At 37.6% G+C, this 21,378-nt stretch overlaps 5 protein-coding genes across 7 annotated transcripts; 2 read left to right on the plus strand and 3 right to left on the minus strand.

The window, feature by feature from the left end:
* Positions 1 to 501: 501 nt before the first annotated feature.
* On the plus strand, positions 502 to 3,400 carry LOC113347097 (protein COP1 SUPPRESSOR 2-like). Its single transcript, XM_026590686.1, has 6 exons — positions 502 to 689; positions 880 to 1,080; positions 1,167 to 1,290; positions 2,156 to 2,229; positions 2,415 to 2,572; positions 2,753 to 3,400. Exons 1-6 carry the CDS (start codon positions 577 to 579, stop codon positions 2,917 to 2,919), a joined length of 837 nt encoding a protein of 278 aa, XP_026446471.1. The 5' UTR covers positions 502 to 576; the 3' UTR covers positions 2,920 to 3,400.
* A 357-nt stretch (positions 3,401 to 3,757) lies between these two features.
* LOC113353020 lies at positions 3,758 to 4,892 on the plus strand. 2 transcript variants are annotated; one of them, XM_026596741.1, is made up of 2 exons: positions 3,758 to 4,076; positions 4,156 to 4,892. In XM_026596741.1, exons 1-2 carry the CDS (start codon positions 4,058 to 4,060, stop codon positions 4,551 to 4,553), a joined length of 417 nt encoding a protein of 138 aa, XP_026452526.1. In that variant the 5' UTR covers positions 3,758 to 4,057; the 3' UTR covers positions 4,554 to 4,892. The 2 variants fall into 2 exon arrangements, with proteins under 2 accessions (XP_026452526.1, XP_026452527.1); XM_026596742.1 differs by having other exon boundaries at positions 3,759 to 4,067.
* A 3,966-nt stretch (positions 4,893 to 8,858) lies between these two features.
* On the minus strand, positions 8,859 to 10,121 carry LOC113353021 (putative expansin-A17). Its single transcript, XM_026596743.1, has 3 exons — positions 9,924 to 10,121; positions 9,474 to 9,795; positions 8,859 to 9,371 (listed from the first exon to the last, which is right to left on the minus strand). Exons 1-3 carry the CDS (start codon positions 10,093 to 10,095, stop codon positions 9,059 to 9,061), a joined length of 807 nt encoding a protein of 268 aa, XP_026452528.1. The 5' UTR covers positions 10,096 to 10,121; the 3' UTR covers positions 8,859 to 9,058.
* Positions 10,122 to 14,761: 4,640 nt separating this feature from the next.
* On the minus strand, positions 14,762 to 16,300 carry LOC113347098 (putative expansin-A17). Its single transcript, XM_026590687.1, has 3 exons — positions 16,090 to 16,300; positions 15,654 to 15,975; positions 14,762 to 15,567 (listed from the first exon to the last, which is right to left on the minus strand). Exons 1-3 carry the CDS (start codon positions 16,268 to 16,270, stop codon positions 15,255 to 15,257), a joined length of 816 nt encoding a protein of 271 aa, XP_026446472.1. The 5' UTR covers positions 16,271 to 16,300; the 3' UTR covers positions 14,762 to 15,254.
* An 810-nt stretch (positions 16,301 to 17,110) lies between these two features.
* On the minus strand, positions 17,111 to 21,303 carry LOC113347099 (transcription initiation factor TFIID subunit 7-like). 2 transcript variants are annotated; one of them, XM_026590688.1, is made up of 7 exons: positions 21,235 to 21,303; positions 19,889 to 19,921; positions 19,261 to 19,393; positions 18,117 to 18,250; positions 17,913 to 18,032; positions 17,731 to 17,800; positions 17,111 to 17,533 (listed from the first exon to the last, which is right to left on the minus strand). In XM_026590688.1, the coding sequence occupies exons 3-7, from the start codon at positions 19,382 to 19,384 to the stop codon at positions 17,328 to 17,330; spliced, it is 654 nt and encodes a 217-aa protein (XP_026446473.1). In that variant the 5' UTR covers positions 19,385 to 19,393; positions 19,889 to 19,921; positions 21,235 to 21,303; the 3' UTR covers positions 17,111 to 17,327. The 2 variants fall into 2 exon arrangements, with proteins under 2 accessions (XP_026446473.1, XP_026446474.1); XM_026590689.1 differs by lacking the exon at positions 21,235 to 21,303 and adding an exon at positions 21,113 to 21,184.
* Positions 21,304 to 21,378: the final 75 nt, after the last annotated feature.

The following is a 21,378-nucleotide window of genomic DNA, read 5'->3' on the forward strand; positions in this document are numbered from 1 at the left end:
GGCAACATTATTTAGGCAGGCGGGATGATGATGAGGGCACCCTCACACAATAACTCAAGAAGGCACATGACAAGTTGCCTAACCCGTCTGCCGCTTGATTTCCTTCCCTGTAGTTGTGCTGAATAGATGCCTGTGGGATTTGTCGAAATTTGGTTTTTATTTCTTCTATCATTCCCGATATATGCCAAGGTGGTGGGGTGGAGGAATTGATGAATCCCAGAAGGTTCTCTAAATCTGTTTCAAAGAGGATTCTTGGCCGTTGCCTTCCTATTGCTGTTCTTGATGCAGAGTCCAGGTTTCTGCAGTTAAGGCAGTCGTGATTCCTAGTGGTTGAGCTAGAGCCAATAAACTTCGTGCGTCCGAATAAAAAACCTGGTCTTATGCTTCCGGTGTAATTTTCAAAATACATCCCCCTATTTGCTACTTTATTTATACTACACTCCTTTATATTTTAGAATTATATACTCATCCCTGGGAGTGTAAGAGTGTATCGTACGTGTAACCTCTTGACTAGTAAAAAGAACTTTCAGAAGGATTTTCGGATTTTCTCTGTCTCTCTAACAACTCTAGGAATCAATGTCGACGAAGACGAAAAACTTCAGAAGGAAAAGAACTCACGAAGACGAAGAAGATGAAGAATCTAAGAAGAATCAGTCCAAAGAAGAAGAAGAGGATGAAGAAGAAAGGAGGTAACTTTTGTCTATTCTTGACCTCTTTTTTAGTTCTTTCAAAAACCGAACACCTAGGGTTTTGTATTTAATTGCATATAGATGTAATTTGTAGGTAGTCTATTTCTGATTGATTATTACTTTGTATGTGTACTCTTCGTTTTTACACATATTTGTGTTTTCTAATGGGCTTAGGGTTTTAATTTTTCAGATTGGCATTAGAGGAAATTAAATTTCTTCAGAAACAAAGGGAGAGGAAATCAGGGATTCCAGCCTTACCTAGTTTACAGACAGATAGTGTTGCTCCAAAGCAAAGTGAAAAAAATAATGAAGGAGGAGATGGAGAGGAAGATTTGGTTTTACAAGATACATTTGCTCAAGAAACTGCTGTATTGGATGAAGATCCAAATATGTAAGAATATATTCATTTTGTTGTCGATTTTAGATGATTTATGCATATGTAGTTAGTGAGTGATTCCGTGATTCTATGGTGAACAGGGTAAAGTATATTGAACAAGAAATGGCAAAGAACAAGGGGAAGCAAATTGAGGATGTTGATAAAGTTGAGAATGATTTAAAACGTGCTGAGGATGAACTATATGTTATTCCGGACCATCTTAAGGTGAGTTGTAGATATTGTAATCTGATTGTAAGAAAGTATTTCATTGTTGATCATGCTAGTATTTTAGGTTAGACTTATATTTTGTTTCGATGAATTTTTTTGATCTTTGTGTGCATGCTAGTATACCAGCTAGTTTTAAGTACATGAGTGACATTGAGTTGATGAGACGTAACACTGAAACTGTGACTCAGACAAGAACACTGCTATTTTTTTTTAATCTATATATAACTTCGACTTCAATAATCAAGTCCTTCTCCCTCTATGTAGGTAATGGAATAGAGATAACAATTGCACACACTTGTTTGCGCTCTGATTTGCCGCTGAAAGTGGAATGGATTTGAGAGATTACTCCACCTTAAGTTAAACTCACAGTTCCAAAAGATGCATATATGAAGCTATAAATAGTTTGGTTTAGTGTGAGCTTTCGAAGTTATTATCCTAAATTCCTAATTGTTTTGGTCCAACGAGTCCCAGTAGCGTGGTTAGGTCTGTTTCTTGGCACTCAAAGTCCAAAGTTGTTTCCTTGTACAGCAACATCTTGTACAGCAACATGCATGTTGAACCAGTATCCTAATCCAGTTACTGGGTTTTTCCAGTTCGTGTTTTAAAATAGTTTTGAATTGTGCTGTAGCATTGTTGATATTGGTGTGTTGGTTTTTGATTTTAAGAAATGGGTTTGTGATATTGATTCTTGGCTTAATGAATAATGAGAGAAGAAGATGATTAACTTGTGTATTAGGCGATTCAAATTCTCCAACTATATTGTAGTATGATATCTTGATGATCATGTTTTCCTTCAATATGACAAGGACCATAGTGGGTAATGTACACCACTATTTTGAACATCAGCTTCTCTTTTGTTCAGGTGAAAAAGAGGAACTCAGAAGAAAGCTCTACTCAGTGGACTACTGGGATAGCGGAAGTTCAGCTTCCCATCGAGTATGTTTTTTCTGCTCTTTGTCTGTGTTTGGTCATTCATAACAGTTCAGCTTAGACCATGAGCATGCCATATTACCATGTTTTTGAGCAGAGATACCTGGTTAATTCATTCTAATTGATGATCAGTTCAGTTTGTCTATTCTCCTGTGTTTGATAGGTAAGTCCTTTTCTTTCTAATTTCGTAGATACAAATTGAGGAATATTGAAGAAACAGAGGCTGCCAAAAAGCTTTTGCAGGAAAAGAGGCTGGCTGGCCGGACGAAGACAGAGTCTAGCATCCCCGCAAGTTATAGTGCAGATTTTTTCCAACGTGGCAAGGACTATGCAGAAAAACTTCGGAAAGGTGTGTATCTTGGCTGTTCAAAAATCCTGTGTAGTTATTTTTATGAAACTATTTGTGGACATCTATCACACAATTTATAAAATTGCAGAAGTTACTTATAAGTGGATACAATAGGTGTTCCTACTTTGAGTTCTTTGCTTGCCCTTGAATTGCTTCAAAATAACAAAATTTGTTGTGCAGAACATCCAGAGCTGTACAAGGATAAAAGCACACAGGATAATGATGCTAGTACAAAACCTACGGACACGGCTAATACAGATGCAGCAGGTCGGAGGCAAGCTGCAACAGATCAATTCATGCTTGAGCGATTCCGTAGACGAGAACGCCAACGTGGTATGCGGAGATAGCTCATGTGGGTTTCGTCTTTCGAGTTGCCTGCCCCGTCACACCCTTAATTTCATGGGCTATCAATGGTTTCTGGATCTACTGCTCGCAGTGCTTAGTGTAAAAGCTATACAGTAAACAGATCTCTCAAATGGGGTTAACATGGATTTGGTAGTGTTTCCTTGATATTCTATCTGGATAGTGCTGCTTTCCCGCCGTACAGGCATCACCGATCAAAATCAGTGAGTATATGGAAGCTGACCATTCGAGGATGTGGAACTCGTGGTAATGCCTATTTGTGTATGAATGGTGCTCGTACTGCATTTCACGTTATATTCCCCATATTCTTTTGTTTTTGTTATTTTCTTTTTTTGTCTGAATGGAGTTCCATTAACCGTCTAATTTCTTTTTAGGTTTTAATCTGTATTATTCTGTATTGTTACATAGAATATATTCCCTTGCAGTGGAAGGATTTTAATTAGCCATTTCTGTATCTGATCTTTAGCAATTGAAATTTTCTCTATTGGAAGTCATTTTAATGGGTAGTGGTGGACTAGTGGGTAACCGTCTCCAAATAACTTTTGGTTTTCATGATGGCTTCATGGCAAATTACTAGATCAGAGTAGATCTAGCATTAGATAAAGAGCATTTCTTTTTGGTTGTCCATGACTCCATCCATGAATATATATCCTTCTTCATTTGTAGTAACAAGGTATGGAACAATTGTGGCTTCAATGTGAAGAAATTCCCAGCATCTGCTTATCCATTTGTTTTTGCAAAGTAAACTATTTTGCAGTATTTAATATGTATTTGTCTATCTCTCTTAAAAGAAAAGCAAAATGTTCTTTGGATCACAACTCAGCTTCCACTAATTCAAAAAGCCTCAAAAAGAAAGAAAGAAGAGGTCTTTCATATCTTTTGGTACTTTTTGTCAAGTTTATAAAACTTCTTAGCAGTGTTTATACTTTCATAACACATCTGACCCCATTCTCCTCTTCCTACTAACATCCTTACTCAAAGCTTAGCCAGTATGAGGACTAACTTACTTGGTCTGAAAACTATCAGAAGCCACATTAGGCAATCTGTTCACTGGAACAGCCTTGGCATCATAGTGTTCCTTGTTTTCTGTGTAACTCTTCTGACTGTTGTGGTGATCTTAACATGCCCCCAGGTTTTAGAGGTTTTCAGATTCTTCTTTCCCCTCCTTTTCTCCACTGGAATATGCATTACAGTTGCTTATCAGTTCTTATTGTCATCAGGGAATTATCATCACCAGGGTGACTGGGATAGAGGAATTGCAAATTTTGAAGAGGAAATGAGAGGAGATCAAGCTCGTCAACAACAACGAAGTTACGGTAATCAATTTTCATTCTTCATGGAGGATGTTGTTGAAGCAAGTCCTGTTTCACTAGTAGATGGTGAACTGGATAAACATGTAGAAAATGAAAATTGCCATCATTTGAGAGTGAAAGTAGTTATGAAAGGGAACAAGAAACAGGAGCTGGAAAGGGATACTGAAAACGACAATAGTAATGATAAAGTTGGTGGTGATTGTCTTGAAGAAGAGGAACAACAGATCGTCTCATCAAGGGTACATAATTTTGCTGAGGGTGTCTGGGATTGCTATTTCGGACGAGATTACATTTGGGACGACTAATAAATTAACCGTAATGAGAAATGAACAGACTCGAGCTGCACATATGGTCCTCATTCAGTGTTATATCTAATTGGCCTCCACTGGTTGATTCCTTCTGGTCGAGTTACTAACTTTCTCTGTGCACCCACTGAGTTATGCTATATTTTTGATGAGCTCAGTTACTCTTTCCAATAAATGGGTGTAGAAAAAATGTGATCAACTTTTACATTAATGCATGTTGGATTAACTTCAACATAGAAGTCACTAACAAGTTGGTTAGGATAAGATTAGGAAATTGATGTAATCCTAAGGAAATTAGAAGTCATCTAGTTCTAAGAAAAGAAAAGACATGTAATAAGGTAATAGGACTAGGAAAAGGAATTCATAGTTCTATATATATATATATGATCACCAAAGTTGTGGTTGATCATATGAGCAAGATTAGAGCTTGTGTTTAGTTATGAGAGATTTTCTAAACATCAATAAAGAGAGTTGTCTTTATATAAGCTAAGTTTCATCTTGCAGTTGCCATTAATTGGTATCAGAGCTTGTTTCTGAGCCATGGAAAACGAAACCACCATTGTGGGTGCAAAACAGTTCACGCCACCATCAATACAAGTTCCAATCCTCAAAGCCACAAACTACACAGTATGGGCCATGAGAATGAAGGTACTGATGAAAATCTACAAGGTGTGGGAAACAATTGATCGTGGTACATTGGACCCAGACAAAAACAATGTTGCCATTGGATTACTCTTTCAAGCAATACCAGAATGTCTTGTTCTACAAGTTGGTGAACAGGAAACTTCAAAGAAAATTTGGGATGCAATAAAGGCACGTAATCTCGGAGCTGATCGAGTTAAAGAAGCCCGTCTGCAAACCTTAATGTCTGAATTTGAAAGAATGAAGATGAAAGACACTGATACTATTGATAGCTTTGCAGGAAAGCTATCAGAAATAGCCTCAAAAGTTGCGTCACTTGGACAATCCATTGATGAAGATAAACTGGTAAATAAATTTCTCAATAGTTTACCAAGATCCAAGTATATTCATATCATAGCTTCTCTCGAACAAGTCTTAGATTTAAAGAAGACTAGATATGAAGATATAATTGGAAGATTGAAAGCATATGAAGAGAGAATCCTTGATGAAGAAAACAATGGAGAAACTCAAGGAAAACTCTTGTACACAAACTCTTACCAACAAAACTCTGCGACAAGAGGAAGAGGTCGTGGAAGAGGTGGTAGAGTAAACAGAGGCCAAGGAAGGGGAGGAAGGTTTAACTCACAAGATAGAACAACAAGTCAGAATGATCAAAACCAAGGGAAAGAAAAGAAGGATAGATCAAACATTATTTGTTACAGATGTGATAAACCAGGACACTTCTCCTCTGTATACCCTGAAAGAATACAAAAGATGGAAGAAGCAAACAAGAATGAAACAAGGGAAGCAGATACAACTCTTTTCATGCACGAAGTTGTATTCTTAAACGAAGGGAAACTAATACCAAAGAACTACGAATCAAAGGATGGAGAAGAAGGAATCTGGTATTTAGATAATGAAGCCAGCAATCACATGACTGGTAAGAGACACTACTTTTCTGACCTCAATGAGAAAATCAAAGGACAAGTGAAGTTTGGGGATGGATCTTCTGTAGAAATTGAAGGGAAAGGATCAATTCTATTTCAGAGCAAGACCGGAGAACAGAAGCTTGTCACAAACATCTACTTCATCCCAAACTTACAAAGCAACATTCTAAGTTTAGGACAAGCTACAAAAGTTGGATGTGATGTTAGAATGCGACAAGATTATCTAACAGTTCATGACCCAAGTGGAAGACTTGTAGTTAGAGTCTCACGCTCACAGAATAGACTCTACAAGATAAGTCTCATGATTGGAAGGCCATTGTGTCTGAATATGAGACTGGAAGATCAGACATGGAAGTGGCACGCAAGGTTAGGACACATAAGTTTCAGAACCTTAAAAACTATGTCTCAGAACAAGATGGTTCGAGGGCTACCACAGATAAACGATGAATCAAGGATCTGTGAATCATGTTTAGTTGGGAAACAAACGCGTCAAGGTTTTCCAAAAGCAACAACAGAATGGTAGTAAGTCGCGACGTGGTGTTTGATGAGACAACACATTGGAACTGGAAAGAACTAATGATGGACCAAGTAGGGATCCAGGAATGTCTCACATGAGATAGGGTCAAGTAATTGATGAAGGCGAAGGATCCATAATCATCAATACCAATGGAAACAATGATGTTAATCAAGAAGAAGAAGAGAATATTGAAAACACTGAGAATAACGTAGAAGAAGAAGAAGAAGAAAACCAAGAAGCTCAAGCTATCCCACCACTGCGAAAATCAACAAGACAGATACAAAAGCCACAGTATCTGGAGGATTATGTTCTTCAAGCTGCAGAAGAATGTGAGATTATGCTACTTTCTGTTAATGATGAACCAAGGAATTTTCAGGAAGCAAAGGTCTCGACTAAATGGACACAAGCATGTAGAGAAGAAATTATTTCAATCAACAGAAACAAGACTTGGTTTCTAGTTGATAAGCCAGGTGGGGTAAAAGTGATTGGTATTAAGTGGATCTTCAAAATAAAACGGAATGCTGATGGTATTGTTAATAAATACAAAGCAAGGCTTGTAGCTAAAGGATATGTACGAGAATCAGGAATAGACTTTGATGAAGTTTTCGCACCAGTTGCTAGACTAGAGACAATTCGTCTCTTAATAGCAGAAGCTGCATCAAACTCATGGGAAATTCACCACTTAGACGTTAAGACAACATTCTTACATGGTGAATTGCGAGAAGATGTGTATGTTGAACAACCAGAAGGTTTTGAAGTAAAAGGACAAGAGCATAAGGTTTATAAGTTATCAAAAGCTCTATATGGTCTAAGACAAGATCCTCGAGCCTGGAATACAAAGTTACATCAAATCTTAAGAGAAATCAGATTTGTTAAGTGCTCTAAAGAAACATCAGTATACAGAAGAGAAGAAAAGGGAACACTTCTTGTGATTGCAGTCTATGTAGATGATCTATTTTTGACTGGCAATTCCCTTAAGGTGATCAATGAGTTCAAGAGAGAAATGTCATCAAAGTTTGAGATGTCAGACCTCGGAAAACTCACTTATTACCTTGGCATAGAAGTCCATCAAGGAGTAGATGGGATTCAGATTAAACAAGAAGCTTATGCAAGGAAAATTCTGAAAGAAGCAGGATTTGAAACTTGTAATCCAACGAAGATACCAATGGAGTTTGGACTTAAAGTTTCAAAGGCACAAGAAGAAGCAGAGATTGATCCAACAAGTTATAGAAGAAATGTTGGATGCCTTAGATACTTATTACACACAAGACCAGATTTGGCTTTCTCTGTGGGAGTAGCAAGCCGTTATATGCAGAGTCCACGCAAGTCTCATGGTGATGTAATAAAGCAGATATTGAGATATCTAAGAGGAACAATCAGCTGTGGATTGAAGTATGGTCGAGGAGGATCAAAAGGAATTGTTGGGTATAGTGACAGCAGTCATAATATTGACCAAGATGATGGAAAAGGTACAACTGGTCATATATTTTATCTAGGAGAAGCACCTATTACATGGTGTTCACAGAAGCAAGACACAATAGCTCTGTCATCATGCGAAGCTGAGTTCATGGCCGCAACAGAAGCAACTAAACAATCAATCTGGCTTCAAGATATTTTGGGTGAAATCAAAGGAAGAGATACAGAACAAATTCTCATCAGAATTGATAATAAATCTGCAATAGCACTCATAAAAATCCAATGTTTCATGGGAAGACGAAACACATTCACAAAAGGTATCATTTCATACGAGAATGTATCGAGAAGGAGATCATCAACGTTGAACACATACCAGGAACTGAGCAGAAAGCAGATATATTGACAAAGGCATTAGCTCGGATCAAGTTTGAAGAAATGAGACAACTGATTGGAGTACAAGATATGTCACGGGTAAGGTTGAAGCTTAACGGGGAGAATGTTGGATTAACTTCAACATAGAAGTCACTAACAAGTTGATTAGGACAAGATTAGGAAATTGATGTAATCCTAAGGGAATTAGAAGTCATCTAGTTCTAAGAAAAGGAAAGACATGTAATAAGGTAATAGGACTAGGAAAAGGAAGTCATAGTTCTATATATATATGATCACCAAAGTTGTGGTTGATCATATGAGCAAGATTAGAGCTTGTGTTTAGTTATGAGAGATTTTCTAAACATTAATAAAGAGAGTTGTCTTTATATAAGCTAAGTTTCATCTTGCAGTTGCCATTATGGCACACAACAGTATCTCCATTAAGTACAAGAGATTGAAAAATCAATCATTTTGCTTAATCTTACTTACACCAGCTCACAAGGTGGGCGCTACATAATTAGCCGCAATCCAAGAAACCTATACTGATACACCCTTTGTGTATTACCTTTTTTAACATACAGGGGTAACCACTATCCATAGAAAAGTTGAAAAAGAAAAAGAAACGCAGATATTTAAAATTGAACATTGCTTGAGAATGTCTGGCCGAAGTACCAATTGTAGGGAGCAACGTCAAAGGCAATGCGTTGTCTACCATCACTCGTCTCAATCTTAAAGGATAAGCTCTGCCCTGTAAGATATGTAAGACTCTGCCAGTTTGAACCCCAATTTCTTGCCATGGGTAACCATGTGTACTTGTCCTTGGAACCTTTAATCCACACTTTTGTTATGTCACCTGCTCCTGCAACATTACTTATCACCACCAGTTCGAAGTAGTTCCTTCCGTTTATCGTAAATCTCATCCCTCCAATTCTTCTGCATCTAACCCTGCAACATACATTTCAGAATTAGAAACCAAGCACTTATGTTTTTTGGTACACCAATATAGCATGTTAACTCGGATCAGTGGATGTGTATAATAAAGCTTACTTTCGGAAGAGGACGGGGACGATTCCTGCCCTATAGATGGCAATCTTTTCAAAGGCAGGTTGTGCCATGTCGAAGTGCTGCAGTGGAGGGTTGCACCAACCACCATTGTTATTTGGGAGAGCGTAGTTTGGTGGGCAAAAATTAGTTGCAGTTATGGTAATATATGTTCCCTTTAAACAATTTCTGGGAGCCTGAGTGGAGTCGCAGACAATTTGATAACAAGAACCGCATGACTTGCCACCGTTAAAGAGTGATGTGCTTAATGCAGCAGTATTAGTCCCATATCCATCATTGTATAGATTCGTGTACCCACATGCACCCCCTGCAGAAATTTTACATATTCATATATCAATAAACCAAATAAAAAATCTAACACAAATATATGCATTGAACAAAGTAGTTTGTCAGATACAACGATCATATATGATAATATGATATATCACAACTCACCCATGGTTCCTGAGGCATCACCTCCACCATAAAACGTAGCATGAGCTCGTAGCCAGTTATTAGTTGCATGTGCTGCATCAAAATTAAATGACAGTAGCAGTCCAAATACCAGTACCACAGGTATCTTCATCCTGCTCAAAGTACCTCTAACTATACTCAACTGCTTCTCCATTCTCTGTCTCTCTCTTTCTCTCAATAGATAGCTAGCAACTCAGATATCTTAGCTCTTCATGTTGTTAATGTATTTATATACGCAGCATATAGATAAGAAATTCATTATTGATAAATGATAATTGGAAACAGGCATATAAGTGCTAGGTCATATATACGAATTATTAGTGGTACTTGCATTACTTAATTTAGGTACTGTGCAGGAAGTCTTGGTTGAATAATCAGCTTAATGTTTGTTGCTTTGCTGCTGTTGAGCTGAACATGCAAAAGCTGATAACGCGGAGAAGTTTATGATGACTGAAAATTTCGCCCAACGATTTTCAGCTTTCTGGCGTCTGGCGAAATTCGATTTCCAGCTCTATTCGTTGTCCCTCTCTTCGGGTCAACCCTCGATTTATCATATTATATGGATAACAATCTCATCATGTAGCAAATCATGCCACATTTTGTGGCTTGTCATGTGGGGGCGTTTACCATCCACATTCCGTACTAGTATATTAATTCTGTCACATGCATATCATGGAGCCTATACGACTATATATGTATTCTGCACCGAGTATATGCATAATCTGGTTACGTATCTGACGTATTGCATTAGGTCAGCCAGGTCTTCTTTCATGCCCACCACTATTGGTAAATGCCTAAACAGGCATATCAGGAACTTAAAAATTGATCCAGATAACAGACACAGTATCAATGACCGTATCGATGCACATGTACCTAGTACTTACATAGCAGCTGTACCTTATCAGCAAAGCAAACATGACTACTGCACTACAATTAAAACTAATCAGTGGACATTGTTGATCGGTAGTAGATACTCAGTGGACATTGTGAATTCAGGTCATGGTATTGTATCTCATCAATAAGTATAACTGGCATATGTTTTAGGTAAAAACAGATAGTCAAAGAAGGAATATCTGATACAATCTCTAATCCACATACCAATAACTTGGTAGTGATCTACAACCACTTGTGTTATTTATGGTCTGATGCTTGCAAAGAGATGGAATACGAAGAGGATTTGTGTAAGGTCGGGCTCTATGAGTTGCAATACAAGCTTTTCAGTAAGGTGAATTACCTTGGGATTTAACTCAGAAGTGGAGGATGGCTTGTGCAGTTTATGACAATATACGCTATGTGCACAGTTACAGGGAAGTTAATTTTTTTGCAGATAACTTGGCCAAACGAGCTTGTTTGTTGGCTGAGAATATTTATGAGTTTTTTTGAAGGTAGGCCAGAGTTCATCCGGTCTGTGGAATGGCCTGGTAAGAGCAAGTCTTATGGTGGAATCCAAATTATTCCAAGTGTGGAAAAACCATGGAATGTCAAGTCTAGTGGCTTCCAAGTTGGGGTCTTCCACAGAAAATCCAAGCAAGGTTCATTGGTTTCGTGTAAGGGTTCGTGGAATCCATCTGAACGCCAATAAGAATAGCGTTAAACGCAATTAAGAATGGAGCTAAAAAAACGCAATTAAGAATTGCGTTTTTTTATCCATAGATTTAAAATGAGTTGTTGAAATCTAACGGCTGAAAAAAAAAGCTTCATTCTTAATTGCGTTTTTTTAGTTCCATTAAGAATATCGTTTCTACTATTCCACCATTACACTTGCGCTTCCATCCCAATTCCAACTGCTGAGGTGGCGTGGAAGATGGAAGATGGATGAATTCCACCGTAAGACTTGCTCTAAAATAAAATTTATTTTTGTTTCAAATAGACCCATATTGGCTAGCTGGACTATCATGGTCTTAGCCTTGTACATATTTTTGCTTTTTTAATGAATTTTATTGACCGAGAAAAAAAAAAGGGATATTTTGACTTTGGGTCACAGAAAAGTGATCAAAGTTGCGTTTGGGTCACCCAAAAATTTTAATTAGAGTTTGGGTCACATGACCATTATTGACCGCGTTGACCGTTTGAGAACTCTGTTATATCCTGAAATTACTAAACTGACCTTAACAATTTCCTAGTTTTACTAACTAAACCGAACGAATCTTCACAAACCTAACGAATCTTCATCTTCAATGTCAAAAAATAAAAACCAGAGATAAAAATCCACTAATTACAGAATACAAGACCCCAATTGAAGTTATGCGTCGAGAAAAATGTAAGCACATCAAACCATTTTTGCTCCATGTCGAGGTTATGGGAATAACCTGATCCCAATTTCTTATGTTTAGTTTGTGTAGCAACATCAATTAACATGACCAAAACTCTAGCCATTTTCTGCAACCACAACTGCTAACTTTTACATCTTCTTTGTTCTTCCTCAGATTCAAAATAAATACAAATCAAAACCCATCAACATCGACTGATGTATTTTCAAATAGTGATTGTAATAGTGGTAAAAAGGGTCTTTTCAGACTTTTGAAGAAAACAATTTTTTTTTTAGATTTAATTTAAAAAGGAAAATAAATAAAATAATTCAAGTTTAGAGAAAATTACCAAGACTAGGATTCCACCATTAACCAAATAAATAGTAAACTCTAAATAGTTTTTATGCAATTCTATCTTTAAAATCAATTCTAATATTTGCCTCAAATATGTTTTTGAAGTAATAATTGTAATCAAAAAGTATAAAACATCAAAAGTTATTAAAACCCAGCATGCTTCATCAAGTTAATTCACAATTATTCAATAAAAACTAATAATTCAAATTCAATTCATGCAAATAATTAAATAATAATATTGCAAATAAATAGAAAAATTAGAATTATACCAATAAATTTTGTGTCAATGGCTTCCTCTGTCGTCTCGGCTAATGGGTTTAGCTCCTCATCCCAAAAACACACTCACAAGATAAATTCATGGCTAAATTAGGTGTTTTTATTGATGAATATAAGATGAAACAGGAATTTACAACGCTGTAAAAGTGTTACAGCGTCACTGTTACAAAGTGGAAAAGGCTGAAAATAAACGATACAAGCCAAGTGATGTAAAACAACGACACTGGGTATTGAAATTAAGACTGTTGAAGAACGACGGACTCTGCGAGTCTGTTCTTCGTGTTCTTCAGGATCTTCAATGGCAGCAGCAGCAGCAACACTGTCTTCTCTGTAATCGCTTCTCCTCGGCTCTCCTGGAATCTAAGCTCTCTCCTAAGGGTTTCTAACCCCTTTTATGACTCGACCCAACCTTTTTATAACTCAACAGGGTCATCAAATCCCGATGAAATCTCCTATTTCTCTTCTCTGCGAGTTACGGGTTTCTATCTTCTTCTCTCTTCTGTACGCGTCTGTTAGCTATCCCATTGCCACAAAACACTCTTCTGACTTGAACAAAACTAGATACATGAATATCCAGCGTGAAAGTCTCCCAAAAATTTCTCACAAAATATTTGAACGTGAACAGCAACATACGTGTCCTTTTTGGACTTTGATTGCTTCTCCCGGTCATTCCAGCCCAACTGGTTGGGTTAAAATCGATCGTACCAGGCCTGTTCAGTCAGTTAGAGTCCATACGTACCAAATACAACCATTGAATCTCCTAAAATCTCGTCAGAATTCGATCTCCAAAACTGTTCTTCGCTGCATGCATTTTCCCGCCAAAACTTGTTTTGAATTTTGAAGATGACCTCCCCCTATCCAGTTCCGGTGTCCCTTTAGTACATGCCCTTAAATGGGTGCCCCTTATCCAAATTAGGGGTGCCTTTAGCAATTCTTCTGGGATGTTTTCCGCACTTTTTCAGGGTTCCTCCGGGGTATTTCCGGTACACTTCTGGGGCATTTCCAAGGGCCACATTTTTAGCCAATTTTGCTGCAAAGCCTTATTTATCCAAAAACACCTACAAAAGCATAAAAGACCATAATAAGTACAAAATCGAGCACTAATGATATACACAAATGAGATATATTAGACACATAAATGTGTCTATCATCGACCACCACCTGAACTCATCACCAAGAGAACAGCACCATCTATCTACGATCGATTTTTAAACCAAACCAATATTCAAATAGAATTCAAAGCAAACCCTAATTTTCACAGCAACAGAGTCTTCTTCTCCAAATCTTTCATTCACCATTCATTTCCCATTGTATTGTTTCTCGGATCAATCAGCAAACCCTAAACCTGAACCTATTGTTCCCCTCAGTTCATCACCATCAATTCGACCTCTTTAATTTACAATCTCAACCAACTAATCGCCTTCTTTCTTGTTCACTGATTCATCATCTTTGCCCAATTCACACAGACCGAAGCCCATCGAATCAATTACGGCAACAACAAAAAACTCACAGACGAGAAGGGGAAGAAATATATGCTTCTCGATTTGGATTTTAAGGTTATTAAAATTGGGTCTTGGTACACGTGTCAGTCACATGCAGACAGTCACTAACACTGTTAACTAAATTCAAATTAATTAAAATGATCATTATTTTAGTAACGGTCAATACGGCCAACGACGGTCCTGTGACCCAAATTCTAATTAAAATTTCTTTGTGACCCAAACACAACTTTGGTCACTTTTATGTGACCCAAAGTCAAAATATCCAAAAAAAAAAAAAAAAAAAAATCTACAACCACTTGTGCTTTTGCTGGTTCATGGTGTTCTTACATTTTACTTCTCGCAGTCCCTTAATTAATGCGTTCATTTCTTTGACCTTCAGATATATGCAGGAATTTTAAGTTTTTTAACTGGCATCCATATTCTCATAGGAAATGAAAAAGCCCATATTCCATTAATTTATAAAATGATTCTAGACCAAGTGGGTCATACAATTGCAATTAAGCTTCTCTACTCATTACATGTTTTTTTCCTTCTTCCGAAACAATGTTGGTGTAGCTGTTAGGTACCATCAGTTCTTCTTGATGACCCCGGAAAGTTTATTGCGGTATTCATTATTATTTTCCTCAGTATCGTAGTTCCAGTTCAGCTTTCTGTCGTTCATCCTACCCTATGGAACCTCCTTCTGGTGGTTTTGCTGTTTACTGATGCTGCAGGTGCAGGAGGAGAAGTATTTGCAGCTACAAACATTTCCATACTCGCCATCCTCTTAACTTATTGAGTTATCTAATCTTATGTTTACTAACTAGCCAGGTGGGCGCTAAAATATAATTAGCCACAACCTAAGGAATCTATACCATTATTACAACATTTATAATACTCTTTTTGATAATACAAAGAGTTCAAGACAAGATGCATAAAAGATCTCCAGAAATTTAGAACTGCACATTGCTGGAAAAGGTCTGTCCGAACCTCCAATTAGAAGGAGCAACATCATACGCTATGCGGACTCTACCATTGCTGGTTTGGATTTTGAAGGATAAGGTCTGCCCAGTGAGATAAGTAAGGCTCTGCCAGTTTGCACCCCAATTCCTTGTCATGGGAATCCATGTGTACTTGTTTTTTGTTCCTTTGATCCACACTTTGGATATGTCACCTGCTCCGGCTACGTTGCTGATCACCACCAGTTCAAAGTAGTTCCTGCCATTTATTGTAAATCTCATTCCTCCCCTTCTTGTGCACTTAACCCTGCAAAATAGAGATCAAACAATTAGAATTAAGTGTTGCTCATCAGTTTGATAGATGACGAATATGCATTAATATGAGCTGCTTACTTCCTAAAACGGACAGGAACGATTCCTGCTCTATAAATGGCAATCTTTTCATAGGCAGGTTGAGCCATGTCGAAATGCTTTAGTGGTGGATTGCACCAACCACCATTATTATTTGGGAGAGCGTAGTTTGGTGGACAGAAATTAGTCGCAGTTATGGTAATAGAGGTTCCCCTTTTACAATTCTTGGGTGCCTGAGAGGCGTCACAGACGATCTGATAACAAGCACCACATGTCTTGCCACCGTTGAAGAGTGCTGTGCTCAGAGCAGCAGTTTTGGTTCCGTAACCATCGTTGTATAGATTCCTGTAACCACATGCACCCCCTGCAGCCACACATGCATCGGTTCGTCAATATCATCCTAACAAAAAAGCTGCATTTGGGCATCTTAGCTACTGAAGTAATGAATGGAGAAATACTGATGAGATATGTAACTCACCCATGGTTCCCGAGGCATCACCTCCACCATAAAATGTAGCATGAGCACGTTGCCAGTTAGCTGCAAAAGCTCCATTAAAATTAGAGGCCATTAGCAGTACTACTACAAGTTCCATATTTATCATAATCTTCTGAACAATACAAGTACTACTTCCTCTAAGGCTACTTAACTGCTTCTCCATCCTCTCTCTCTGAATTGCTCTGAATTGCAATGTTAGATATCTTGTTGGTGTGTTCATGAGCAAGAGCATCTGTATTTATAGCTGTGTAAAAATATCCATAAAATATAAATTAACGCGTAATTGGTTAATAAAAAAAGAGATAAGTGCTAGGCCGTATAGCCGCAGTATAGTACTTATTACATATGGGCAGTGGCTAGCTTGATTTAGGTACGTTGATTGGACTTGGGACTATTTAAAATATTAGCTCAATGTTTGTTGTTGGCTACTTCTGAACATGCAAAAAGCACATAACAAGGAGGAATTGATGACGAGTACGGTACCAAGTAGTCCTCTCTCCTCCTATTTTATTCCCAGCTCGATCCATTGCCCCCCTCTTTTCATCAAGTCAACCTGTACGTACGTATATGGATCGTATGATATATCAACGTACGGTCTCCATTTGCAGCAAGTTGTGCCACATTTTGTGGCTTGTCTTATGGGGGAATACCATTTTTCTTTCATCTTATCGCTTCATATTTCTATTGATTCTGTTCCCATGCCATGATGTCTATACGGCTCAATATATATTGCACCGACTACATAGATTAATGGTGTCTGACGTACTTGATTGGTCAGTGAAGACTTTACTGCCACTGCCGGTGTTTAATTTCCGGGCAGGTATGCAACTTACTATCATGATCATTGAAAGATTTATGTATATGTGTCTGTTATCGTTTATGTATGATTCAATCCTCATTATGAGAGTGCAGGAGATCAATGATGATATAGGTTGAACATGTACGGAGTAGTTGCACAGCGCCCACCGTATAGTCACAAGATGAACATGACAATACTAGCTGCTAATTCAAAACTAATCAATAATTGATTGAGATAGGACTTAGGAGTTTGCCATAATGCCTAAAATACACTAGAATACAGAATTCATGATTACACAATAATTTTACCCAGTGGCTCAATCATTTATCTTGCCCCAACATTAGCCATTGGGCTACTCTAATATGTTACATGCAGAGTAACTGTTATGTACCCCCAGTACTTACCAACCTCCCTAAGTTAATCACAATGAATCATCCGAGTCATCATCTTCTTCTTCACTGTCGTCGCTCCTATTAGGCTCTCGATCATTTTCCTTGTTCTTTTGATCCTCCTCCTTCTCTGGTGGTTTTACTGCTAGTGCTGCTGTTGTTCCGGGTGGAGGAGCAGCAGCTTTTCCACGATCTGCTCCACGTGCATTTCCATCCCCACCATCCTCTTGCTCCACATGTGAAAATACTTTACAGGTCAAGGAATAAGTCACAATCAGTTGATGCCAAAAAGACACATGAAATTAGCTGCATGTTCAATGTGCGTACACCGCTGGAGTTTTAATCTAAGCAAAATCCAAGAACCGTTCACGCGAGAATATTTTTGATAACCAGAAATGCAATAGAAGTACAACCAAAAATGTCAGAAAAGGATATCGATATTCCCAGCTGTTCCACCAGCCATAATGTTCAACAGATCTTTCTCTACCCTCTGGACAAGCTCAGGCTGCAAAAATTAAACAACATGAGTGATAATTACACATCACAGGGTGCAGAGGGAGACACTTCATAAAGTCGGAACAAAGATGAAATTAACAAGTCATGAGATTGTTGCTCACATTTAGATCAGGTTCCCTGCGAAATCTTCTCCTCCGAGCATCCCTCATCGGAGGGGTGAGCCCATGTCTATACTCCACCCCATCTGGAGAATGGTCTCCCTCTTCTCTAACCATAATTATCTGTTGCAGGTCAACTTTATATTATAAAAGAAACCAATGACTTTGCCACCATAACGATACGTGAGCAAATGCAATTGGTATTACCTGACCAATGTCAGCAGTCTTGACTAGATTAGTATCATCATAAGTCTTGTACGACTCGACAACGCCGGGAAGATCCAAGAGTGAGGCAGGAAAACGTTCATCACCAATGGCAAATGTACCGGTCCTTCCATCCTCTACAAATGAAGGTGTTCGTTAGAATCTTCAAACTCATTAACTTTTCAAACCCAGCAATGGCAACGACAACATAATGTAAAAGATAGCCACTAAGAGTTATTGAGTGAATGGGTGACAGTAACAGAATAGAAATTTAAATGAACCACAAATGTACAAAGACATTAAAGAAGTAACTGGCTGACGTCGAAGGCCCTTTTGTGGTGACTACAAGTGACGCCCGTCGGTCAGTAATTATTATCCCCTCAGCAAAAAGGAATTAACTAGAATGTCAATAGAATTTTTCATCGAAGTTTCTTCCAACTAACTGCATTGTTGCTCGGAATTAGGTCAAAACATCGGCAATCCTCGCAGCGGTTACCATTTCTATCTCCCCAATCACCCATAATTACAATAAGATGATTACTGCTGATATTACTTGTCAAATGGTGTCAGAGATATAATATTAAATTAACTATGACAAAATGAGAAGCAACTCAAGCAATGCATTCAAACATATATGATAATCATTCCAGTCCAATCCACAATTATAAAAATATAACTAAAATAGCTTTTCTTAAAAAGCCAGCACCGACAACGTTGGATGAATATCTTGAGCAGGATAACAGGTTACTACTAATAACTACAATGAAATATATAGCTAAGACTACCATAGAACATTTGCAAGCAAACAGACTCTTCAGAACCCCCAACTGCAATCAACATTATACTAACAGATACAACATCTATGATCTTGACACACCAGCATAAGTAAGTTGCAACTATTAGCAGGGAAGCCTTTTCTAATAGTCATCCAAACTAGTGACTTAAAAGTCCTCGTCCTTTCAGTTGGCTATATGTGTGGTTCAGATACATGCTCTACTTAGCCACATGCACATAGATTTTCTCACCCATTTTGATATTGAAATCTATTATATTCAACGTTTGAACCAAAAATTTTACAATTAGCTCACCAAATACCAGTATCACCCAAGTCTAGAATCTAAAATAAATCAATTAAGAGAGGAAGTACCTAAAAATGATATATCCAAGGAGGAGGCTTTATCTTCAGAAGTAGAAGCAGAATTCTCATTGAATAGAAGTTCGATTTTCTCAGCCACGGATGGTGGAACTCTTAGTATGAATTGCTCCTCCATTATCACTAACTAATAATCAATAAACCACACCAATCAATCAAAACGAAATTGCACTCATCATCACCTGATAAAACCCTAGTAGAGATTTCCAAGGATCTTATTTATTTTTTTGCGGTGCTCTAACAAAGTTCTTTACTTGTGTATTTGAGTATTTACTTCGGCAGCTAATCAACGGGATGTTTAGGATGGCCCCAAACTAAGTACAAAAGATGACTGCAATATGTTTTGGTCAGCCTTTTTTTCAGGACTGCAACTTCATGTAAATATAAACTGACTGATACAAAATGAGTCAAAAAGAAAATGAGAATGATCAATGAGGAGAAATAAAGGCTAAATGCAAAAACAAGTTAAGAAACGCACACACAACTAAATCTTGTCACGAATACTTTATCCGTAACATTGAATATGACGTTAAGGTAACTAGGTAAGGCAAGTAATGAATCACAATAGTAGACAAAATAGCGTCGAAGGTAACGTTCTTTTCCTGTAAGGTTTATAAAATACCTCTTTCACGTACTAAACTCCGGTCTCTTGTTCCTGGAGAAAAACACAAAAGCTCATCAAAAAAATTGCAGAATAACAGATCAAATAGTGAAAATTTAAAACTACATTTGTACGACGTATGATTAGTAGACATTTGATATCCCATACTGTTTATGGTAGAAGTTCTTACTTTAAGAGTTATATCCCAAAGTTTGAAAAGTAAACAACAAGAAAATAATGTTTCTTCTTTATTTCAAAGAACTTTAAGAGACAGAAATTCCTTCGGATGGACTCTGGAGGTAAAGCTAGCTAGCTGAGCATAATGCAGGGTTTCAGTGGGGCAAAGCCATGATAACCAAATCAAGAATTAAACACCTAGTTATAAAAACCAGCTGAAATGAGGATCTTAACATAACCCCAACAGAAAACCAATGATCATGACAATGGTAATAGAACAGAGTTGCGCATTAGCCATTTTCTCACCAAGACAACTAGAATCCCCTTTGTGCATCACAAGATGAACAACTAAGAAACCTACCTACTTTCAGCTAGATGAATAGAGATTAACCTAATACAGCCTATATCAAAGCGGGCAGCAATAGGAGCAAACTAGACATCTGTAATTTCAGTCACCCAGAAAAATACAGTGAGGTTATAGGGAAGGAAATTAGCAAGTAAACGAAGGAGAAGACTATTATGATAGCTCGAAAGGCCTCTAAGCTACTAACTTATACAGCTGAACCCACAGTGTATCAGAAATTCTATAGAGCAAATTATTGTACATGAAAAGATTAATTGACAGCATATAAAGCACACACACAGGCCTGGAAAAAAAAAAACTATATCCAGCAGAAAAATCAAACTTGGTTACCTTGGCAATTGAAAGAGTTTGCCTTTTTCTATATATGTTTCAATGAATACCTTAACTATAGGTGATTTAACAGGGATCCACCTAGTATATCACATACTACTATCCCTTAATATTGATTAACAATAACATTACCACTACTAATTCAAACCAAGAAATCTCTCATGAGCAATATTTTGGTTTTATTAAAACTTCAATGAGATTCTAACAGACATTTTAACAATTAGCTTAAGGGCATCCAAATATTAAACCTAAATTCCTAATCAATAACTTTAACTTGATGATCATTAATCATTCATAGACACCTTAAGATATATCAATTCAGTTTACACACCCTAATCAGCAATAATTCACCATGAGGTAGGGAAGTTTCTTACCTCTAATGAAGGAAGTCCATGCAAAATCAGAAACCCATTTTCAGGGAAATCAAATTGCAAAGATGAAAGAGACGGTCATGGAAAATAAATTGACAGCGCGAAGAGGTAGGGAGAGACAATACCTTGTTACTTGTTGCAGAGAAAGAAGCACTTCACTTCGGATGCGCAACAGCTGAAATCCTCGTTTTATGATTTCCTATATATGTACTGTTCGGTTTTGCGAAACCAACAAGTTGCTTTCTGAGTGGGGCTGAAATATAAAATCC

This window comes from Papaver somniferum, chromosome 2 (genome assembly GCF_003573695.1).
Source record: "Papaver somniferum cultivar HN1 chromosome 2, ASM357369v1, whole genome shotgun sequence".
Classification (NCBI taxonomy): Eukaryota; Viridiplantae; Streptophyta; class Magnoliopsida; order Ranunculales; family Papaveraceae; genus Papaver; species Papaver somniferum.